This window comes from Orbicella faveolata, unplaced genomic scaffold (genome assembly GCF_042242905.1).
Source record: "Orbicella faveolata isolate gen_17 unplaced genomic scaffold, um_ofav_v1 contig_3, whole genome shotgun sequence".
In the NCBI taxonomy this organism is placed as follows: Eukaryota; Metazoa; Cnidaria; class Anthozoa; order Scleractinia; family Merulinidae; genus Orbicella; species Orbicella faveolata.
In genome coordinates, this window is record NW_028301558.1 from 11,936,094 (window position 1) to 11,957,221 (window position 21,128).

The 21,128-nt window shown below is 38.7% G+C and overlaps 2 protein-coding genes across 3 annotated transcripts; one reads left to right on the forward strand and one right to left on the reverse strand.

Annotated features, from left to right (window-relative positions):
* Positions 1-475: 475 nt before the first annotated feature.
* LOC110049695 (dehydrogenase/reductase SDR family member 4-like) lies at positions 476-5,918 on the reverse strand. The gene is made up of 9 exons (XM_089298027.1): positions 5,772-5,918; positions 5,308-5,488; positions 4,340-4,417; positions 3,391-3,414; positions 3,009-3,079; positions 2,756-2,810; positions 1,919-2,053; positions 1,222-1,277; positions 476-734 (listed from the first exon to the last, which is right to left on the reverse strand). Exons 1-9 carry the CDS (start codon positions 5,897-5,899, stop codon positions 620-622), a joined length of 843 nt encoding a protein of 280 aa, XP_089154153.1. The 5' UTR covers positions 5,900-5,918; the 3' UTR covers positions 476-619.
* Positions 5,919-6,679: 761 nt separating this feature from the next.
* LOC110049693 (dehydrogenase/reductase SDR family member 1-like) lies at positions 6,680-20,688 on the forward strand. Of its 2 annotated transcripts, none has more exons than XM_020755504.2 (11): positions 6,680-6,799; positions 8,582-8,715; positions 11,737-11,795; positions 12,550-12,696; positions 13,482-13,520; positions 14,196-14,236; positions 14,539-14,671; positions 15,276-15,410; positions 15,792-15,870; positions 18,294-18,374; positions 19,353-20,688. In XM_020755504.2, exons 2-11 carry the CDS (start codon positions 8,595-8,597, stop codon positions 19,481-19,483), a joined length of 966 nt encoding a protein of 321 aa, XP_020611163.2. In that variant the 5' UTR covers positions 6,680-6,799; positions 8,582-8,594; the 3' UTR covers positions 19,484-20,688. The 2 variants fall into 2 exon arrangements, with proteins under 2 accessions (XP_020611163.2, XP_020611165.2); XM_020755506.2 differs by having other exon boundaries at positions 15,795-15,870.
* The last annotated feature ends 440 nt before the right edge of the window (positions 20,689-21,128 follow it).

Below are 21,128 nucleotides of genomic sequence, written 5' to 3' on the forward strand. Positions count from 1 at the left end.
CATGACACCCTTTTATTTCTCCAAGTGACACTTGAAAAGACTAATATGGATCAAATGACACCCCTAAAATAAAAATTGCAAGTCCTCTGGTTTAAATTACTCAAGCTATAGAAACTAGCTCCCGATGAAGTGTTCTCCAAAAAACACTTCCCAAGTTATATAGTTGCAGCTCCTGTATCAGAGGACCTCCTCTCCCTTCCCCTCCCCCCTCCCCACATACACTGCAATATGTGAAGTAAAATGTTAAGTCTATTAAATTTTCAAACACAGAAAAAGTAGCCTGAAGTTTTTTTTTTTCCTCGCAATATGAAAATGGTGACCATGTGATACATACATGTACCGGTATTCCCATAAGATGCATCTTGGTGGCGGCTTGTCATTTGAAATAAACGTCACATCATAGTAGCACTGAATGATGGTTTTCGAGGGTGTGCTGATTTACAACACAAGTAACAGCACCAATTAAGTACAAGAACACTATAAATTTCTATTTTTATTTACCGTTAGTTATTTTTTTAAAGTAGCGTGCATCCCTAAGTTGTGACTCAAACACAGATGTTGGAAACAACTAAGATCTTTATAAGATGGTATGATAAAGGTACAGTTTGATAAGTATAAGTCACAGCCTTGAGTGCATCCCTCCAGCAATAACTAAAGTTTCTCCTGTGATGTAAGATGCTTGATCAGATGAAAGAAAGGACACTGCTCCACCAATATCTTCTGACTCACCCAGTCTAAAAGTGAAAAACCAAAACAAGTTTCACATACAGCAAAAAAGATACCCCCTATCAAGGCTGTGTTCTAAGAAAAATTATGAGGAACCCAAAGGTTCCTAACCATGAAATTCTGGGTGCCCAGCACTTAAACTTATACGAAAAAAGTAAGTTTTTCCAGTCACTCAAAGGCAATGGCACCTGGACACTTCTAGAGCACTGCCAGCCCTGCCCTACGCATGTGTAATCATAGCAGCCTGAAAAAAACTTGCATACTTGTGCACAAGTCATGTTAAATAATGAGAATCAAACAAATACCCAGTTACAGAAGTTGTGATCATCAAGACATGACAAGTTATCATTGACAGTGAACTTAAATCTTTATTGAGGTTCAGGAATATGAAATACGAGTAAAGACAATCTGGTCTTCATGGCTTCTTATAAAAGAGAGAGAGAAAAAAGTAGCAAAATTATCAGAGTATAAAAGTAGTTTTAAATGGTTTCTTGCCTTCCTATTGGAATCTGAGTAAGTGCTTGTTCATGTAATGCTTCATTTTTCCAAAGCTAAAACAAGACATCCTTAATTAGTTCAACATGGAAATTCATGTTCATGAAATAAGTATTTCAATATTACACACTCTGATTACTAATTGGTCTAACAGACACTACCCTTAAAATAAATGCTCATGTTAGAATTAATCCTTTTTACAGTCACATGCAGTGGAAAACATCCTAAGATGAGAATAATTGAGCTAACATCACTATGTTCCTCTGGAATTTGTCAAATTTTGTACAATGTACATGGTGGATATTTTTGGAAATGACCAAGCTTATTAATAATGGGCCCTTATGCAGCTGGGGTCACACAACCAAAGTTTTCCTAAAAATATTATATATTATAGGCTATAACTTAAAGGAATGCCAGAAATGAAAGGGGCATATTGAAAATACCAAAATGGCCAAGTTTGAGGCTCCTGGCGTATATTAAAGAGTAAGTTTATTCATCAGTTTGAATTTTTGGAAAATTTAGAGGATATTTATGGAAATTGTTGCTGGAGAGCAAGGTCATGCTTTTTCCATTTCTGGCATTCTTAAAGTTGCAGCCAATACTTTTATGAAAAGTAGGTCACGGGATGGCTTAGCTGCAAAGGGCCTATATTTATATAATTCCTTTTGCAGCCAAAATAACATTTCTTTTCACTTACTGCTCCACTGAATTTTGTCTTGATGATACCTGGTGCCACACAGTTCACCCTGACACCCTTAGGAGAGCATTCACTGGCTAAAACCTTCGTCAAACCTAGTAGAGCAGTCTTGCTTACACAATAAGCACCTAGGCCCTAAAATCAATTGAAAATAAACATTCATTTAAGTTAAGAGACACACAAATTGATTGAGGTTTAAGGGTGGAGTCAACCAAGTATGCTGCTATAACCCTGCAAATGTTGCTATTCATGACTGGTCAACAAGTGTCTAGCTCCTTCTGTCACATGTGCCAGTCCAACAAACATATTTGTAACTTGTCATCATATTAAATAGGAAATGATCATCAGCCTACATAAACATACATCCCATAATTATAACATGTAAAGAAAAAATGCTAAAATTGCAGTCAGGGATGGACTGTCATCAGTAAAATCAGAATTATACATTTGAAGTCACCTTGACACCAACCAGAATGAAAAGTTAAAACTTACATTTGTTTATAGCAACTTATAGAAAGATGTTTCAGTCTCACAGTTTTGGCCTTCACCAGTTTAAAAAGCCAACTAAAATTACTTGCTATCTAAAGGTTCATAACTTTACATGTGCTAATACCAGCAACATGTAACAAACGAATACTGCACAAGATAAATTAAATATTTGGAATGTGAGTTCTGGTTGCAACCCTATGTGTGACAAAAATTGTTAGTATTGGAAATAATTTGTTACAAAAATTGCACAAAATATTACTTGTGTAAATGGCCTTGGCATGACAATCTATTGTTCCTAACTTGGCAAAAAATAAAATACTTAAGTCTAGTGATAAGTGTGATATGTACCTGCATTGCTGGTTGAAGACCACCTATTGATGAAACAAAGACCACGGATCCACCCCTAAAACAGTCAAGTTAAAGGACAAAAAATGAACTTGATGGTCACCACAAAGTCTGTCTTAATATGGATGTTAGGGGTTCTGGTGCTTTTCTTACATGAAATAAAAAACATCAAATGTTTAATTCTCCGGCTAGAAACAAAGAAGTTATTTTTTAAACAAATGTTTAAAAAATTTAAAATAACTAATTAAAACTATACCCTCTTTTTTCCATCAGTGGAATCACATCCTTTGCCAGAAGGAAGGCTGATTTCAAATTGACATCAAATATCTGTAATTCAATAACAATAACTGAAATTAAAACAAACTAGACTTTTATGTCTCAAGAGTAGCCATCAAAGTTACATCAGAATGTAGAACTAAAAAGTACAATAAAATGTATAAACTTCTTTGCACTCACATGAAAAATTTGAAAAGCTAGGCTCTGAATATCACATAAGAATTAAGTGAAAAGTTGATCCATTCCCCTCATATATTTTACCCCATCACATGTGGTCTGAAAGACCCTTGGATTTATAAAGCTAGGAGAAGAAAGGTGCATGTTATTGTGACATAATATATATAACTTTATAACAATTTTACCTTGTCCCAGGATTCCTCTGGAATCTAAAATCAATAAAAAAAATAATGTGTCAAATCATACTTAGGTTATGAGCTTCCTCATTGACTAAGTGAAAAGGCTGGATGAGAAAATGTTTGGTTCAGGGTCATTACGTACAGACAAAGAGCAGTTTTATCCATACAAAACGACAGACTGCCAAGTGAATATTTTCCAGTCTGTTCAGACCTAACTCAGTCAAAATGCACTTTTATTATCATTAATTTTTGACCTTAAGTTTGTAGAGCTTGACATTGTTGGAAAGTTGTAACAATGCCTTGCACAGATGTTATGAATTATGCATGCTGTACATGGAGCTATATGTAACTGCTGATGCGTGCAGGGTAAAAAGACAGCTTTTCCCAGACAGGTGGTATACCAGTAGCTTGTCAACCTGTCTTGGCCTTACACATGGCAACAGAGGGTGTTGTATTCTATCGGACTACATGATTCAATTTGGTTGTCTGGTGGTCAACTTCATTCCGAGGGTCTCTCAGACAGATCCTGGAAACAAGGCTATATGGTGGTATCACAATATAACATTCAACGTGTAAAACCAGCCAGTTCTTCACCTATAGACCCTTTTCATAAATGGTTGCCTATTATAAATTCTTTTGTAAGTATTAAAATTAGCCTGACTAACCTCGTTCTTGAATTGATAATTCAAAAGAATTTTGCTCCCAAATGAGTTTAGTGAGGCTAATTTAAATGCATACAAAAGAATTTTAAATTGGCAGCCATTTATGGAAAGGGTCTATGGTATTACAGCTGCACCACACCAAAAGTAAATGAATCTGTATTTATTTAAAAATTATATTGTCGTGGCCGTGAGGTCACTGTCATTAGTGTAATCTCCCCCACCTTCACAAACTAGGGATAATTACACTGTATCAAGCACAATAATTTGTAAGTTTTGTTTTTAATTTGCAGTACCTCTAGAATTGGTCCAAATGCAGGGTTGGCTGCTGCATTAGAGACTAAGATGTCAATACCTCCAAAATGATGCAGTGTCTGTAAAAAGGATTCAGGACCAGATCTATTAGACCATAAGCTTCTGTATAAATAAAACACATGTTAAAAAATAGTACCTTAAATATGCCAACAGCTGTAGTTCAATACATCACTGGTGAAGTTCTCAGAAAATGATTTACTGAACATAAGCATATCTCAGAAAATGGCATGGAATTAAAATCAAATGATGAAATGTGATTTTTTTTTTCAATCTGAATTCTTAAAACAGCATAAAGCAAAATTTTACAGAATAGATCATGGAGTAATATAAACACCACAATGTATAAACAAAGCCGTCTAAAAATATTTGTGGAATGTGTAATGGCCTAATGGTTAGCTGGCTGGACTCCAAGTTTATCAAACAGTCCATCCAGGGGCGATTACCCGGGGGGGGGGGGGGGTACTTTGGGAATTTCTGGGTGGGGATGAGCCACTGGGACCCTGGCCCTTAGCCTATACCAGAGCTAGTTCAACTGAATTTTGCTACCCTATACTAGAGTAAACTCCCCAAATCCCCCCATCTATCAACACTGTTGAAGCTAATTTGCATAAATTTAAACCTGCCGATAAATTTGATTTTTTTATATTTTTGAGTAGCAATTCCTGGTTTCCTTAGTCTAGATAAAATCTTCACCCAGCTAGTCAGTTTTGTGAAAAATAATACCCTATTCTAGACCCAAACGCCTGATTTATATATCCTATCCTAGAGTAAACTGCTTGAAAACCATAACCTTCACAGCAGCACATACCTATATAGCCCATATATGGCAGTGCCCCCCGGGGAGGATTACAAATACTGCTGTGGAAGCCAGGAATTAAAGCCCTAGCCTGATGGACAACTAGCCTTAGGCCCAGAATTTTTGTTACCTACCTTTCTTAAAGATTTTTACCTCTTTGATAAGATTCTTACGATGCTCAGGTTTTGCAACATGGCACACAACACCTTTTACGGTACAACCTGGTTCCTTCTCCAGCTGAGCAACAGTGTCCATAACTTTATCTTGTTTACGACTGCTAACCATAACTTTGGCTCCATCTTGAGCAAGCTGTTTGGCAATTGCAAACCCTATCCTAAAAAGAAATTGTTCAGTATCACGTTAATTGTTCTCTTGTTCTCCAAAACTCCTGGGAAGTCCTCTCTTGTGAAAGTCTCGGAAGTTCCAAATAATTGGTACACCCAACTGACTTGAGCTGGGTGAGAATACCTTCAGCTGTCCTCACATTTCTTTACTTAAGCTTACATGCACGGTACTAAAAAAAAAATAAGATCAAGGATCCAGATGGAACGACGAAACCGTTCAAAATTATCACAAAATACAAGACACAGAGGCTTCTATTATTATTTTTAACCTACCCTTCTGTGGATGCCGTCACAATTGCAACTTTTCCTTCAAGTCTGCGACTGACAGCTGCAGCAGAACTCATTCTTATCGCCCTCAAAGTTCCAAAACATAACTTCACACTCAAACTCCGCAGTGTCATCTTTCAGGCGTTCTTTACAGGTGTTCGCGTGGGACTGGAAACTAGCTCCCCCTAACCATCCCCTAACTCAGCCCTATGCTCTAAACGTCCTAAACCCTGCTTCCCGGGGGGGGGGGGGGGTACTCCCTTATATGGGCTATATAGGTATCTGCGGCCCCAAAGGGTATGGTTTTTCAGCCGTTTCGGTCATAAATAGCGTATCGATTTTAGCTGATTTTGGACATTTCGGTCATAAACAGGGTATGGTTTTTGCACTCTAGCCTTGATATGGGTATGTTTTAAGAAGAAGCCACTTTTTCATCATTATCGAAAAGAAAATCAACAAAAGCCCTTCACAAATTATGTTTACGGTAATTTAACATTGGTCTGAACCAGGGAACTTATTTCAACGCAGGTCTGAAACAGGGTTTTGATTTTAGGGTCAGGTCATAAATAGGGTTTCGAATTTTTGGTCAGGTCAGAAATAGGGTAGGGAATATCGCAGATTTTGGTCATAAATAGGGTAAGGGTTTTGGGAGGCGGGCCGCACACCCCCACCCAATTTTTCTGGGAGTACCCCCGCCCCCCTGGCTGTAACCGTCCTAAACTCTGCTTCTGACTTCTTTACTCGGCCATAACTACCATCGCGATGCCTTTACAAGACATGAACGAAAATTTCTGATTATTTTAATCCAATAAAGATTACATTAAGTCCTCTGACAGTGTCACGACGGTTGTCGATAATCAGAAAGCCCATTGCTAGCTAGGGCAGGGGTGCTGGGGTGACCTAACACCTATTTTCTGTTCCCGACAGTACCCGCGCAAGTGCAATAGGTTATCCAGAACATTTCGTGACTGAGTAGACCTGTCGTGCTGTGGACTACGCTCTTCCTTCTGAGGTGAACTTGGAAAGAAATCGAGGTAGGAAGTGTCTGTTTCGGTTACATATGTTCTATTTGTCTATTCCGGAGCTATACTATGCAAACAGGTACGGATTTGGAGCATAAGCTTAAACGTTGCGGTTAGGCGGAATTCAACTGCTTTTTTCGAGCTTATTTTCCCGAATGCAGTTCTCAAAATTTTGTAAATCTCATTTCATTACCTCAAATTTTTCGAGCGCAGTTTTAATCTCGGTTTTAATCCTTCATTTATTCGATATAACAGTTTGGAAGGCACACACATAACAGCTTTTAAAATTCTCCAATACTTTTTCACCATTACGTAACCCTAGGCGGTGTTTCTGCACTACGACTGAAAGGTCGTAACCGCTAAAACAAACGAGACCGCGGGACCCGTGAAATTCGGCGAAAATTTTGCGAGACTCACCGCCCCTTTATGTGGCCTTAAATTTTACACCTTTGATCTCACGCCAATTGTAAAATGTGTCAACGCAAACCAATAGAAGAAAAGACAGAAGTACACTTCTACCAAAATTATTCTCAGATTTTTTGGATGTTCCCCTAGCGCAAGACCTATGTGCTTCTCGCAGTCTCGATTTTTTTCACAAAGCTGACTCGCAGCGTCGATTTTTTCAAGGCTAAGAAAGTCTCGAAGTACCGATTGGTTTATATTGGAGCTCCTGGGCGCGCGAACGGAGCACCATACCTTCGAAATTTGGTTACGCATCGATCTAAAAAAAATTTGGTTGTCACGTGACTGTCCGTGCGTACGTCAGTCCGTATGCCCATCCATATATGCCTATACCTTGAAAAATAAGAGAGTAGCACCATTACCATAGCTACATCTTTGATTTTGAGCATCCATGTTATGGTTAATTGACAGCTGTCAAAACAAGCTATCTGCTGACCAGTATCACATGACCATATCATGGGCTCAGGTTTAGACCTCATTGAGGTCATGTGTTTTTCTTTTAAGTGGGCTGCTGACCAGAGACTGTTTTTTCCATTGGAATCACTGGCTCAAGCCAGGTTATTACTCTGGGGAGAAGGAGGGAATGCTCACAAGGGCAAAATTTTGGCGCCAGTTAACCCCTGGCATGTTGTTGACTTTTTTTCCAACATATTCCTTGCACAATCATCTCATCAGTTTGTTAAAATTAATTGGAAAAAATAACAAAACCACACAGTGATCCAAGAAAAGCATATTCTCTTTTTTCTTTATGGTTAGTTTTTGTAATCATGAGCTCCGCTTTTAGGCTTGGCTAAATCTATATATGGCATCTCAGAGGACCCTCCTGAAAACCACCCTATGGTGATTGGAGATCTCCTCTTAAAATATTATGTATTATTTATTATTATTTATTTATTATTTTTATATTATTTTCATTAATACGTTCTCCAGCTAAGGGCATGTAAGCTTGCAGATATTATATATATGTTGATTATAACTGGAAAACCGCTGGCACTAAAAATAATTAATAACCTATATACTCGTCAGGGGTTCTGAAAAAGGGCTGTGCTTTTTCACAAAAGGTATCGTAATAGATCTTATATTAAACAAGGAAGCTATGTGTTTTTTAGAGATTTACATCCTTTCCATCTCACAAAAATTCTTAATATTGTCTAAACCAGGATCTGGGAGTCAGACAAATGGGTCCACCCTAACCAAATCAAGCTTTGCCACAATAGCCCACCCTTTAGCTTCCACAGAACCAAAGTTACTTTCTTGGGAGTGTATTTTTCTTATACTTTTAACTGAACAACACATTTAAACCAGCTGTGTTTGGCTATTTTTTTGATTCAGTAATTCATCAAGCATGGCTTTGGAGCTCCCTTCACTGGCAGGAAAGGTGTGCATTGTGACAGGGGCATCACGCGGTGTTGGCAAGGGTATTGCCTTGATTCTGGCTAAGGCAGGAGCTACTGTTTACATCACAGGTTAGTTCAAATTTATCATCTAACCAAGCCCCACAGGTCTACAGAATTGTTTTAAAAATATGTTGGAATGGTTCTTTTGTTAGGGAGACAAAAGTTAATAAATATGTCAAAAACATAACCTAATCAATCACACTTAGCATATATATATATAGGGTATGGATTTTATCTTTTACCAATTAAATTGACACTGCTGTAGCAACCAATATCAACATCAAAAATGACCTTAATGTACGTGTGTTTTCTGGTCAAAGCTATACACATTTGTATTGTATAAAAGTAAGTAAATATTGCTAAACATTTTATTGATTGGTTAAGTGATAATGAGAATGTCTAAACTATTACGAGCTACAATTTTGTACCCTACAGATCTAATTTTAAATGTAGCGTCTTTCACATATGAAGGAAACCTTGTCAAGAGGGGGCCAGAAGGAGTACCTGTCCAGGTACCAGCCTCTGGGAAGATGTCAGTAGTGACATTGGACTCCATAAGCTGTGAGATGTTGGACTCCATGGGTCATGTTTATATATATTTTGGGTCATACTTATATATTGCATCTCTCTACATGGTGGGGTGGGGCAGGGAGGTCAGAATCTCCCTCTTCCCTTTGCCTGCTCTCCCACCTCATTCGTGTTTCTCCAGACTCCCGTCCTTTATTGCATTGCTACCAGGCTGTACCATGCCATGCCATTTGACATTTAATGACCTACAATGTATGATGTCAACACCACAAAAGGTAGACTTTCTAAAAGTCCTTTCCAATAATTCTACCCTGGCCTCTTGGTTTCGCTGTTGGAAAGGTCGACCTCTCGCGACTTACATCCCTTGTACTCACCCTTGTGACTTCGTTCTTTGAAGATTACCCCCTCGCTTTGTTCAAGGGAGATAAATAAGTCAAGGATTAAGAAAAGGTCGACTTGTGGCAAGTCTACATGAAAGGGTGTGTTAAGGCTGGTTTCTTTAGCTTAAGAGCATGAATTTTGATCAGAGATAAAATTTGCCCAAGGCCTCAGAGGATGCTATGAGTGCAATTACAATTATATGACTTTGGGTTCATGTTTTTATAATATTCTAACACTAACAAAAAACTAGTGAGACAATCTCAGATAGTGCAGAGCGCAATTGATAGCTCTGATACAGTAGTCCCATAAGTACTCACCCCTGCTCGGTTCACTTCCGGTTTGTGTCTACCTTGGTAGTCTGCTACGGCCTTTCCCCTTTGCAGTGTGTATGTTTCAAGGTTGTATTTTCATTCAAGGTCCAAACATTACGCACAAATTAATTACTACTGGTGCTTTAAGTTGATTTTCGTTCATTTTAAATTCAACAATACGCTGAAGCAGCAAACGTGACAATTTAGCTCTTCACGCCAACTTTGTAACTTGATACTTTTGTTTTCCTCGCAAAGCCATGTAATATGAAACCCCTGTTTTCTCCAAAACATACAGAAGATGTCCTTGTTTTTTGGAGATAAATGAAAGAAAGTTAAATATCTGATGTAGTGATGAAGAAACGGAACAGAGACGATGTTTTACTAAAAATGCAAATTTTTACCGATGAACAAGAACTAATTTAATTATCAGATAGTCACGAAATACCACTTTCTTTTTCTGTTGCCACCTTTGTTGTTAACAATAAAACAATTCAAAATTAACACACAATGATATTGATGGCTGAGAAGCTTTTCAACGAAAAGTATTGAAGATAAACAGCGCTACTTGGCCGATATGAATGAGTCTCCTCAAAGACTGATTAAATTAATTTGAACTTTCATTAGGTGCCACGGCGTCTGCAGCAATATTTGAGCATTTTCCTGGTTTCTTTTGTTACAAATTTACAATTTGCGGAGTATTAAAGCCACTAACTTGAGAACTTTTTGGTCTCTCTTACAGACACAATTAAGGCAAGAAATAAGCAAGTCGCTAAGGAGAAGCAATAAATTTGAACCCTGACAAGCACACTATTGTAGATTGAAAACAGCAGATGATATTTGTTGAACCGACCTGTTTGTAATTCTAAAAGCTACGCAGCCACAGTAACGTTTCACTTTTGCAATAAAAAGGGACAATTGGCCCTACTTGAAAAATAACTGCCGTCCTTGGTCACATGACACGATATATAAAATACTGCGTGTAAAGATAGTGTATAACACTAACAATGCTAGAACGCATGCGTCTTACATGTTGAGCTCTACCATAAGGAAAACCACTCAACATTTGTGCGTGATTCCGTATGCAATGTATCCTTCACCTAATATAGAAGCCACGAACCCTAACTAATCTACGCATGCGTTTAGGACAAATTAGTTTTCTTCTAAGGAGAATGGTACCACAAGGAGAGCAAGGGGTTACCTGAAACAAATATATAGCTTTGCGATGTTCAAAGTTAAGCGGCGGCGATAGAATGTGTTTTACGTAGAGTACACATGTACCTTTCCCACCCTACTCCCACTACTTCCTTGCCTCTAGACTAATTAATTAATTGAAATTAATTAATTAAACAAACATTAAAGTTTACACCTTAGCGCCATAGGGCCATAGCGCCATAGCGCCATAGTGCCTTAGTTCCTTAGCGGCAGGCAACCCCCATAACCATCCCAATAGTGCACTCTGCACTAAAAAGAGGAAGTTAGCATTTTGCATTATATTTCCTTTCTTGCTACCCATTCTCTTAGACCTTCCTCTTCCTGCCCTTTCCTTTCCTGTCTCTCTTACCCCCTGTTGCGTTGCCCCTATTCTCCCAGTCTCCAACCCCTATCCCCGGCCCCTCCAGTATGACACTGGTGTGCAATATATTAATGGGTGTCAGTAAATTCTTCTGTAGGACTGAGGCAACCTGCTGAAGACACTGGAGGTTATGAGTAATGGATTAGCTTGTCATCTCAAGTTCATCTTACATCATTGATAATAAGACTTTAATGCTGTTGCAAGGGTTTGGGCCATTGGCACTGGACTGTCTTTTTCAGAAAGGGGCATCATTTATTCAGTAAACATTTTTCCTGGATTTTTTTTCCTCATTAACAGGGAGGACTCTTGATACTGCAGAGGGGAAACCAGGATCACTGAGGCAAACAGCTGAAGAGGTAAATAGCTTTGTTCAAAGTATTACATGTGTTGATTTTATTGTTGGTAGATTATTCGCTTTTTTATTAGGCACCCATCTGTTATTTTCCTTTGCATCATCTGAGCAGCCAAAATATTAAATATTTTCCAAGAAAGAAAAATGTTCGAGGACGGGAAAGGTAACATTTTTTTCTGAAAAATTAACATTGTTTTTGCAAATAGAGATCTATTAATACCATTTCTTTAATAACACTGAATATGAATGAAATGCCACTGTGTTGACTTTGTAAGGTTCCATGTCTTATTGTTTCCAGTCTCCATGACAATGTTGCTGGTGTTCCAGGCCTTCTAGTTCCAGACTCCTCCCTCTTCCTTCCCTGGCAGGGGTGGGGGGGAGGGGAGGAAGGGGTGGGAGGAAGGGGTGTTTGGGCAGTGGGAGGTGGTTTTTCTTTTAAATCTGACTAATTTTTCAGAGGCCAGGCTGTTTTGATCTTCTTAGACCAAGGTGGGGCAACCTCAATTAAGTTCCAGATTAAGTCACAAAGGTTGCCCCCTTTACTTCCCACCACCCCCTTAGTCTGGATAAGGTTAGAAAAGCTGTTGAAAGCCATACAGGAAGGATGGCAGACCTGCAAGCTGTCTATAGTATAAGGAAGTCCTCTAGAATTAACATACCCTTTCTCTGAAAACTTTGTCAAGTCAACATTTCTTAAGAAGTTCACCAGAGGAGTTCATTATTTGCATTTTGTTACTAAAAAAAGTTTGATTTTTCAGATAGGTCAAGGAAGTTCTGGTCAATGTATTCCAGTTAAATGTGATCATGGCAATGATGAAGAAGTGAAACGGTTGTTTGACAAAGTTAGTCGAGAACAAAATGGACGATTGGATGTTCTTGTGAACAATGCCTACAAAGGAGTTCCGGTAATAATAATGATAATTATGTATAAAATTATAATTACTGTTAATTAATAGTTGAGAGCAGCTTTCAATTTAGTATTGTCAGTTAACCAAACCCAAGTACTGTTATCACTGTATCCAATCACAAGGATGTAGAGTCACTGTCCATTAGACAAATCAAACCTGCAAGTAAACTACAATTTGATTTAACAATTAAATTATTGCAGGAATTAATTATAAATACATGTAGCTGCGTAGCTGATGCAAAACCAATGTACTTTTCAAAAACCGCTCTATTCACAAACCCCTCACAGTCTTACACTTGCATGTTTTAAAGTCTTAGTATACGAGAACATTCAACAATAGATTTTATGAACTCAAGAGGTCTATGAGCTGTTGCATGTACATGTACCATCAAGTAGTATAATATAGATAGGACCCTGTGTGCACTCTGATTGGTCAAAAACCCATGTTTTATCAGACTATAAAACATAGAAAAGGGTGTTTTATTGTTTTTCGCCACATTACCTCTATATCATAAAGCTAACAAAGAAGCCTAAGCCGTGTATTACACTGTGATGAAACACTCCGGACATTTGAGAACACTCGAGAAATGTAGAAAACACTTGCCTGCAGCTCATGTTTTCTACATTTCCTTGTCTTCTCAAATGCCCGTCTTGTTTTATCACAGTGTAAAACGTGGCTTGGACTTAAGCTTCTTCATTTGTTAAGTAAAATAATAAATTTATTGGAAATTCCTTGTACAAGTAAATTAACTTTTTTCTCTTCTTTTTTCATGATCAACTCAGGCATTATTTGAGGGTGAAGGGAAACCATTTTATGAGCTGGTAAGTAGGACAGTTCCTAGAGGTTAAAATTTAAATTAAATGTGAGAGAAGGCTACCAGTGGCATCTGTCCTTTTTTTTCTTTTTTTTGCATGACTCATTATACAATGAACAATCACTTACGTGTAACAGGGTAGAAAATTAAAGTCCCTGCAGCTTGAAAATTGTACATGACCACAGCACCTTGAAAGAACTAATTCAGTTGAATTGCTCAAGAAAGGTAGTTTACAAATTTCACGTTTCACATGTTGAATGAATTTGTTTTTAACTTGTGCCAGAAGAATAATGTGGCATTGCATCAGCCACCTTCACATTGAAATGGGAAAATGCTGTTTCAAACTTAGTTTAGCATCCCATCATGCCCCCTTCCTAACAACCCCATTGTCAATGGTTAAAAAATTTGATAAAATCTTCATGTGTGCAGTATTCTTACCACATACTCATTCTTGGAAGTATATATCCAAGGCTGTGGTCTGAGAAAAATTATGAGAAGCCCAAAGATTCCCAAGCATAAAATCCTGGGTACCTAGTACTTAAGCTTATATGAAAAAAGTAAGTTTTTCCTGTCACCCAAAGGCAATAGTTTAGTTGCCTGTGTCACCCAGCACTTCTAAAGCACCACCCTGATATCTCTCCATATAAGTCTTAATGTGATGCTGTAATTTGTTTATTGTTAGCCTGTGAACACGTGGGATGAAGTAAATAATGTAGGCTTGAGGTAAGAGATATATTTATTTACCAAGTTTGTCACTTGTAAGCTAATAGTAATGTTATTCTAACCATGCATTAGGCTAACCGTACCTCCTCCTTCTGTGTAACATCTGAAAAAAAATTGACAGATAGAACAGTTCCTTTGTTTATGAGAACACTGCAGTGCCAGTAGTTTTACCATTCTCTCTCTCCCCCCCCCCCCCCACAAAATGTTTTGAAAGTAGTCACATTTAACCTTTCTCAGTATAGTTGTATTCTGATCAGATGGTAACTATAGGCACTTAGTATACATTATTTTCTACCCAAAAGGTCCAATTATGTTGCTGCCTGCTACGCAGCCAAGATGATGGTTCCAGCAAAACAGGGGCTCATTGTCAATGTGTCATCTTCTGGAGGACTGCATTATCTGTTTAATGTTGCATATGGTGTTGGCAAAGCAGCAGTGAGTGTTTGAAAAATATTTTCAGTATCTGTGGGATATACACTGGCTTAACAAAAGTCATAGGCCCTTTGCAGCTAAGCCATCACGTGACCTACTTTTCATAAAATTATGAGCTATGACTTAACGAATGCCAGAAATAAAAAAAGTGTCTCGAAAATATCGAAGCCCCTGTCATTAAAGAATGAGATTTTTTGACGGTCTGAATTTCCCTCTCATCCAGGATATGGTTGACCACCCCCACAATTTTTCTATTTCTTTTTTGAGGTGCACATGGGATCTAAGACTTACTGCACATTATGCCAAGTACTAAGAGCTGCAAAATAAGATATAGTTTAGGGGTAAACCTACGACACTTTTGCATTTTAACCTCATTTCTCTCAAAATGACAACAGCCTTCATAGCTGCTGATCTCATTTTCTAACTAAGGTGACTTAAGTAGCTTTCAAATGATATATAATACACAGGCAGGGAACCTCTATTTGTTGATTTCGAAAAAATGGCTGTTCATCTTGGGCTTAAAGGGTTAAGAAGATCAATACAATTAGAGCCGAGTAAGAGGCATTTGCGCAAAGAAAGTGTCTGAAAACTTACTCCTTTCACTCAGAATGACAGAATGGCTGCAGATATGGCTGTTGAACTACGAAAACACAATGTGGCATGTGTTTCACTGTGGCCTGGACCTGTAAAGACTGAACTGATCCAAGAATTGGTGCTTGACAAGGCTGCTGAGGATGAAAAGGTGATCTTTGGTATGAAATAAAAAGACATTTCACCCAGCAATCATGCTCAGATTAAGAGCACTCTTGGTCACTTTAAACAAGACCAACTTGCTTTGAATTACGCTGAGTGATCTAACGGTGAAAACTCTTACCAGCGTACAAATTTGCTCCTGAATGGAAGTGAATGAAAGTTATTACCAAGTTATTACCATTAGGCTGTGCTGGTATAAGTCACCAGAAGCTGGAAAATCGCGTCTATTTAGGACCTCTTCCAGCTAGAATTTTACACTCCACCCCACCTCGTGACCACTTCCATATGGTATGATAAGGTGTTTTATTGTTGTGGGAAGAAGATTGCAAAAAGTGTGTTATTTCCTCTTTGTTTTATTTGCATAATTTAGCAGAGTGAAGAAGCCCGAATGTTCAAGGACGGTGAAGATATAACTTATTCTGGCAAAGCTGTTGCTTGGCTTGCAGCAGGTACTTTTGCATTTTGTGTTGAAATTCCTTGTCAGTATTTTTAATGTAAATAAATGAACCATGACTAACTGACTGACTGACTGACTCACTCACTGACTGACTCACTGACTGACTGACTGACTGACTCACTGACTCACTCAGTCACTCAGTCACTCACTCACTCACTCACTCACTAACTCACTGACTGACTGACTGACTGACTCACTCACTCATTCACTCACTGACTCACTGACTCACTGACTCACTGACTCACTGACTCACTGACTCACTGACTCACTGACTCACTGACTCACTCACTCACACACTCACTCACTCACTCACTCACTCACTCACTCACTCACTCACTCACTCACTCACTCACTCACTCACTCACTCACTCACTGACCGACAAGGAAGTTAAAAAGAGTTATCAATTTGAAAATTACCTGAAAACGGTTATAAACTCAGCACACAGAATTAGCCTGACAAGGCTTAGGTTAGGATGTCACACATTACGAATACAAACTGGAAAATATGAAAATAAAGGAGCATTAATCCCAGTAGAGGAAAGAACATGCTTTGTATGCAAAGAAAATTGCGTAGAACACAAACAGCATTTCTTGATGTATTGCCAGGGGTACGCTACCATGAGAGTTGAGCTCCATTCTCACATTTCAAACAAAGATGCACTTTACGCAAATCTGAGCGATAACGAGAAAACTAAGTACTTACTCAGAGCTGACAATAGAGTTACATCAAAAATAATAGATAAATATATCAACTTAATGTTTAAAAAAAGAAAAGAGATTCTCAACTTACAAACGAAATGAGCATTATAATTTTTATTTAATTTTATTTGAATTATAAAAGAATCAAGTGAATGTTATTTCTTATTGTACTAGTTAATGTTAAACCTTTATTGTAAACAGACCAATACCTCCCTTTGGAGAGTAAGGCGCAATAAAGATATACTATACTACTATACTGTACTATACTGACTCACTGACTGACTGACTCACTGACTCACTGACTGACTGACTGACTCACTCACTCACTCACTCCCTGACTCACTCACTGGCTCACTCACTCACTGACTCACTGACTCACTGACTCACTCACTAACTCACTGACTGACTCACTCACTCACTCACTCACTCAGTCACTCACTGACTCACTGACTCACTGACTCACTGACTCACTGACTCACTGACTCACTCACTGATTCACTCACTCACTGACCGACTCACTCACTCACTCACTCACTCACTCACTGACCGACTCACTCACTCACTCACTCACTGACCGACTCACTCACTCACTCACTCACTCACTAGCTCACTGACTGACTGACTGACTGACTGACTCACTCACTCACTCACTCACTCACTCATTGACTCACTGACTCACTGACTCACTCACTGACTCACTGACTGGCTGACTCACTGACTCACTGACTCACTGACTCACTGACTCACTGACTCACTGACTCACTGACTGACTGGCTGACTGACTGACTGATTGACTGGCTGACTGACTGACTCACTCACTCACTCACTCACTCACTCACTCACTCACTCACTCATTCACTGCTTGACTGCACTCACATATTTCAAACGCTGACACCCATTACTGTAGTTTGAGTGATAACGAGAAGACAAAGTATTTACTTAGAGCAGAAAACACTGTTACATCCAAAATTATAGAAAAATATATCCATTCAATGTTTCAAAAAAGGAAAGAGATTCTTGGTTCACAAATGTAATAAGCGTTATGATTTTTTCTAATTAATTGTGTATGGATATGGTAAATGTTTATATTTTGTATTTTTGTTAGTTAATGTTTAAACCGTAGTTGTATTTAGACCAATACCTCCCTTTGGAGAGTAAGGCGCAATAAACTATGATTACTATTGACTCACTGACTGACTCACTGACTCACTGACGCACTGACGCACTGACTCACTGACTCACTGACTGACTCACTGACGCACTGACTCACTGACTCACTGACTCACTGACTCACTGACTCACTGACTGACTCACTGACTCACTGACTGACTCACTGACTCACTGACTGACTCACTGACTCACTGACTCACTGACTCACTGACACACTGACTGTCTCACTGACTGGCTCACTGACTCACTGACACACTGACTGTCTCACTGACTGGCTCACTGACTCACTGACACACTGATGCACTGACTCAGTGACTCACTGACTGAGAGACAGACAGACATAGACACATGGACAGATAAACAAACAGATAGACAGACAGACAGACTAAGGCTATTACATATTAACTGGAGAGCAGCCTGCCGTTGTGTTGATCGGATGTCTTTATTCTGACACATGAAAAGAAAAGGTCTTGTTTTGATGGAGCCACAAAAATTGACTCTCGTTAAAAACGCCGGCAGTGATTATAGTTTCTTTTTATCCATTAGATCCCAACATCATGAAGAAGAGCGGTCGTATTTTGATAGTGGCTGAGTTGGCCAGAGAATATGGCTTCAAAGATGTCGGAGGTGTGTTGGTATAATTAAGGGTGCGTTTCTTTAAGAAAATCGAAGATTGGATTCTTAAATCTACGATCCAAGAGATCTTGGATTGATCTGTTTAGTTAAGAAACGCAAAATCCGTCTTCGGATTCTTTCGGATTTAAGAATCCAATCTTGGATTTTCTTAAAGAAACGCGCCCTAAGTGTCAATTAAGACGAATTTGATTGAGCCATGATTCTTATTTTGGTGGGGTGTGGACAATTCAAAAAACGCATGACCCAAAAACAGTATGGCTAACTCCGTGAGTTGGCAAAAAGAAGTAAACCCTCGGTCGAGATGGCTGGATATTGGTAAAGTTTATTTTGTTGGGGTCTTCATGGACCTCGACTGTGTGCCGGTCCATAAACACGCCAAAAACAGAACTGAGCCAATATCCAGCCATCTTGACCTCATGCTTAGTCATTAGCCCAGATATGCTGATATACCACCATTTAGGGAGCTCTGTTCCTTACCCTACTTTTTGACTGCCAATAACAAAAAAAAAGCAGACGTGGAGCGGCTGATGGATATTACAAATGGCTATCAATTCTTAGACTTGATGTCTTAATGAAAATTTTTATGGTAGTTTGATAGTGTCAAAAATTGAAGATTTGTTCGAAAAAAGAGCGCAGGATGACAAGTTTTGCCAATGTTTCCAATCACCATGGATACAATCTGATAATTAAACATCACTGGTTTCAAAATTCGCATAATCAAAAATTTCCCTATGCTCTTCAGGTTTCTGGATTCTATTCGTTCTTCGACCACAACGAGATATTTTTTAAACTATTAACATGTCACGAGACAAGGTTAGGAAAAGGCCAGTGAAGTTCGTATTAAATATGCCTCGGCTGGGTATTGATGATAACTTGAAATTTAATTTCGATTTTCAAAACCCCATCCACCCATATGTGAAATATCATTGGAATGACATGTAACGATGGAAATTCTTTTATTCCTTTTAGGAGTTCAGCCATTATCCATTCGCCAAGTCAAGTTTTACTTTCAGGTGATGTACCCTTCCGTGGCGTGGATGGTGCCTGAGTTTGTTTATGTTCCTGCCTGGTTAATGGCAGCTGCCACTCATAAGTTTTAATCACGTGATAAGCCGAGAGGCGTTCCCGGTTGAAATAACGCAGATTACGTGTTACGTGCGCAAAACCTCGGTATATTTAAGGGAATTATATTTTTATTATTATTTTATTGCTCAAACAATTGCAACAATCACTACAGTTACAAAACAGTCAAAAGCAGTCTACAGATCACGTATCTACGCATAACAATCTACACCAGACGTACAACAAACTTACAGTACGCTACTTACTTACAGCTTTGGCTTACAAACACTATAGAAAATAATACAAGTACACTAATTACAAGACAATAATTGGTACTAAAAAACAATAGAAAGCTTATACTTGTTGCCGCACGCTAGGCCCCTAGAGTACAGTATAGTTATAAACTATTATGAGTGCGTTCAACGCCGTCATTTTAATATACAGTGGAACCTCCCGTAAGCGACAACCCAAAATGTCAAACCTAGGTGGTCGCTTATGGGAGGTGGTCACTTACGAGAGCTTAGACCATAATGGGTCCAAATTTTTCCTCATTAGAATATGGTAACTGCCGAGACTTAACCCCTTTTATTCATGTAAAAGTCAATTTCGAGAAAAAAATCCGGTTCTTCCCACTGAGAAATTTCTGTCTCTTGTACTACCGAAGAATGTGACAATGTTACAACACCTTATTAACCATTTGTCGCTCCATTATCTGTCAAGCGGTCGCTTACGGGAGGTTAAAAACAAAGGGAAAATTCAAACTTTTAGCTCTAAAAGTGGTCGCTATCGCTTACGAGAGGTGGTCGCTTACAAGAGGTTCCAAATATAGTGATTTGACTCGGAAAATTTTGGTATATTGGAAAACTGGTCGCTGAGGAGAGGTGGTCGCAACCGGAGGTTCGACTGTATATACCTTACATGATTTCACTAACTGGATTTCAACCTCTGTCTATTGCTGAAATCAACATTTTTTCATCAACAACCGAGGTTTTACAGACAGATATATTATAGTGTCAAAGTCTATGCCAATGATGAGGTTCCCTGTATAAACTACGATTTGTTGATACGTTGTGTGACGGCGCCAGTTTCCTTAGATTCACAAGAATATTTACAGTTATATTTCGTGCTAAATATTTTCGCAGTAACTGGTAACGTTTAAGCGTAAAAGGTAATTTGTAAAAATACGTATTTATTACTTACATTATTCTAAGCTGGAAGCACAAATATAACCAAACATTTGCAATCGCGTGCTTGTTCATCGTCCACAAACTACGTGCTACCGATTCGAAAATTTCAGAAATTTCCCCTGATGAATAAAAGTAGACAGTATTTTTACATTGCCGTTCCTTGGTGCAGGCTCAGTCTCATGGATCTTGCCTTCATAGTACTTTTCCACCGATTCCAAACAATATTCGAGCGAACAATATTCGAGTCTGGTGCAAACAGGGGCCTGGGCTGGGTGCAAAAAAGAAGAGCGCGTATGGAAGGGTGGAATGATGGAACGGCGAAAAATCACCCGCATAGACGTAATGACGGAAAGGTGGAAAATCACCCAAAATCCTAAAAGATGGAACGGCGGAAAATCACACCGTCCTAAAAGAAGGAATGACGGAACGGTGGAAAATCACCCGAAATCTTACAAGACAGAATGACGCGGAACGGGGGAACGGCAGAAAATCGCCC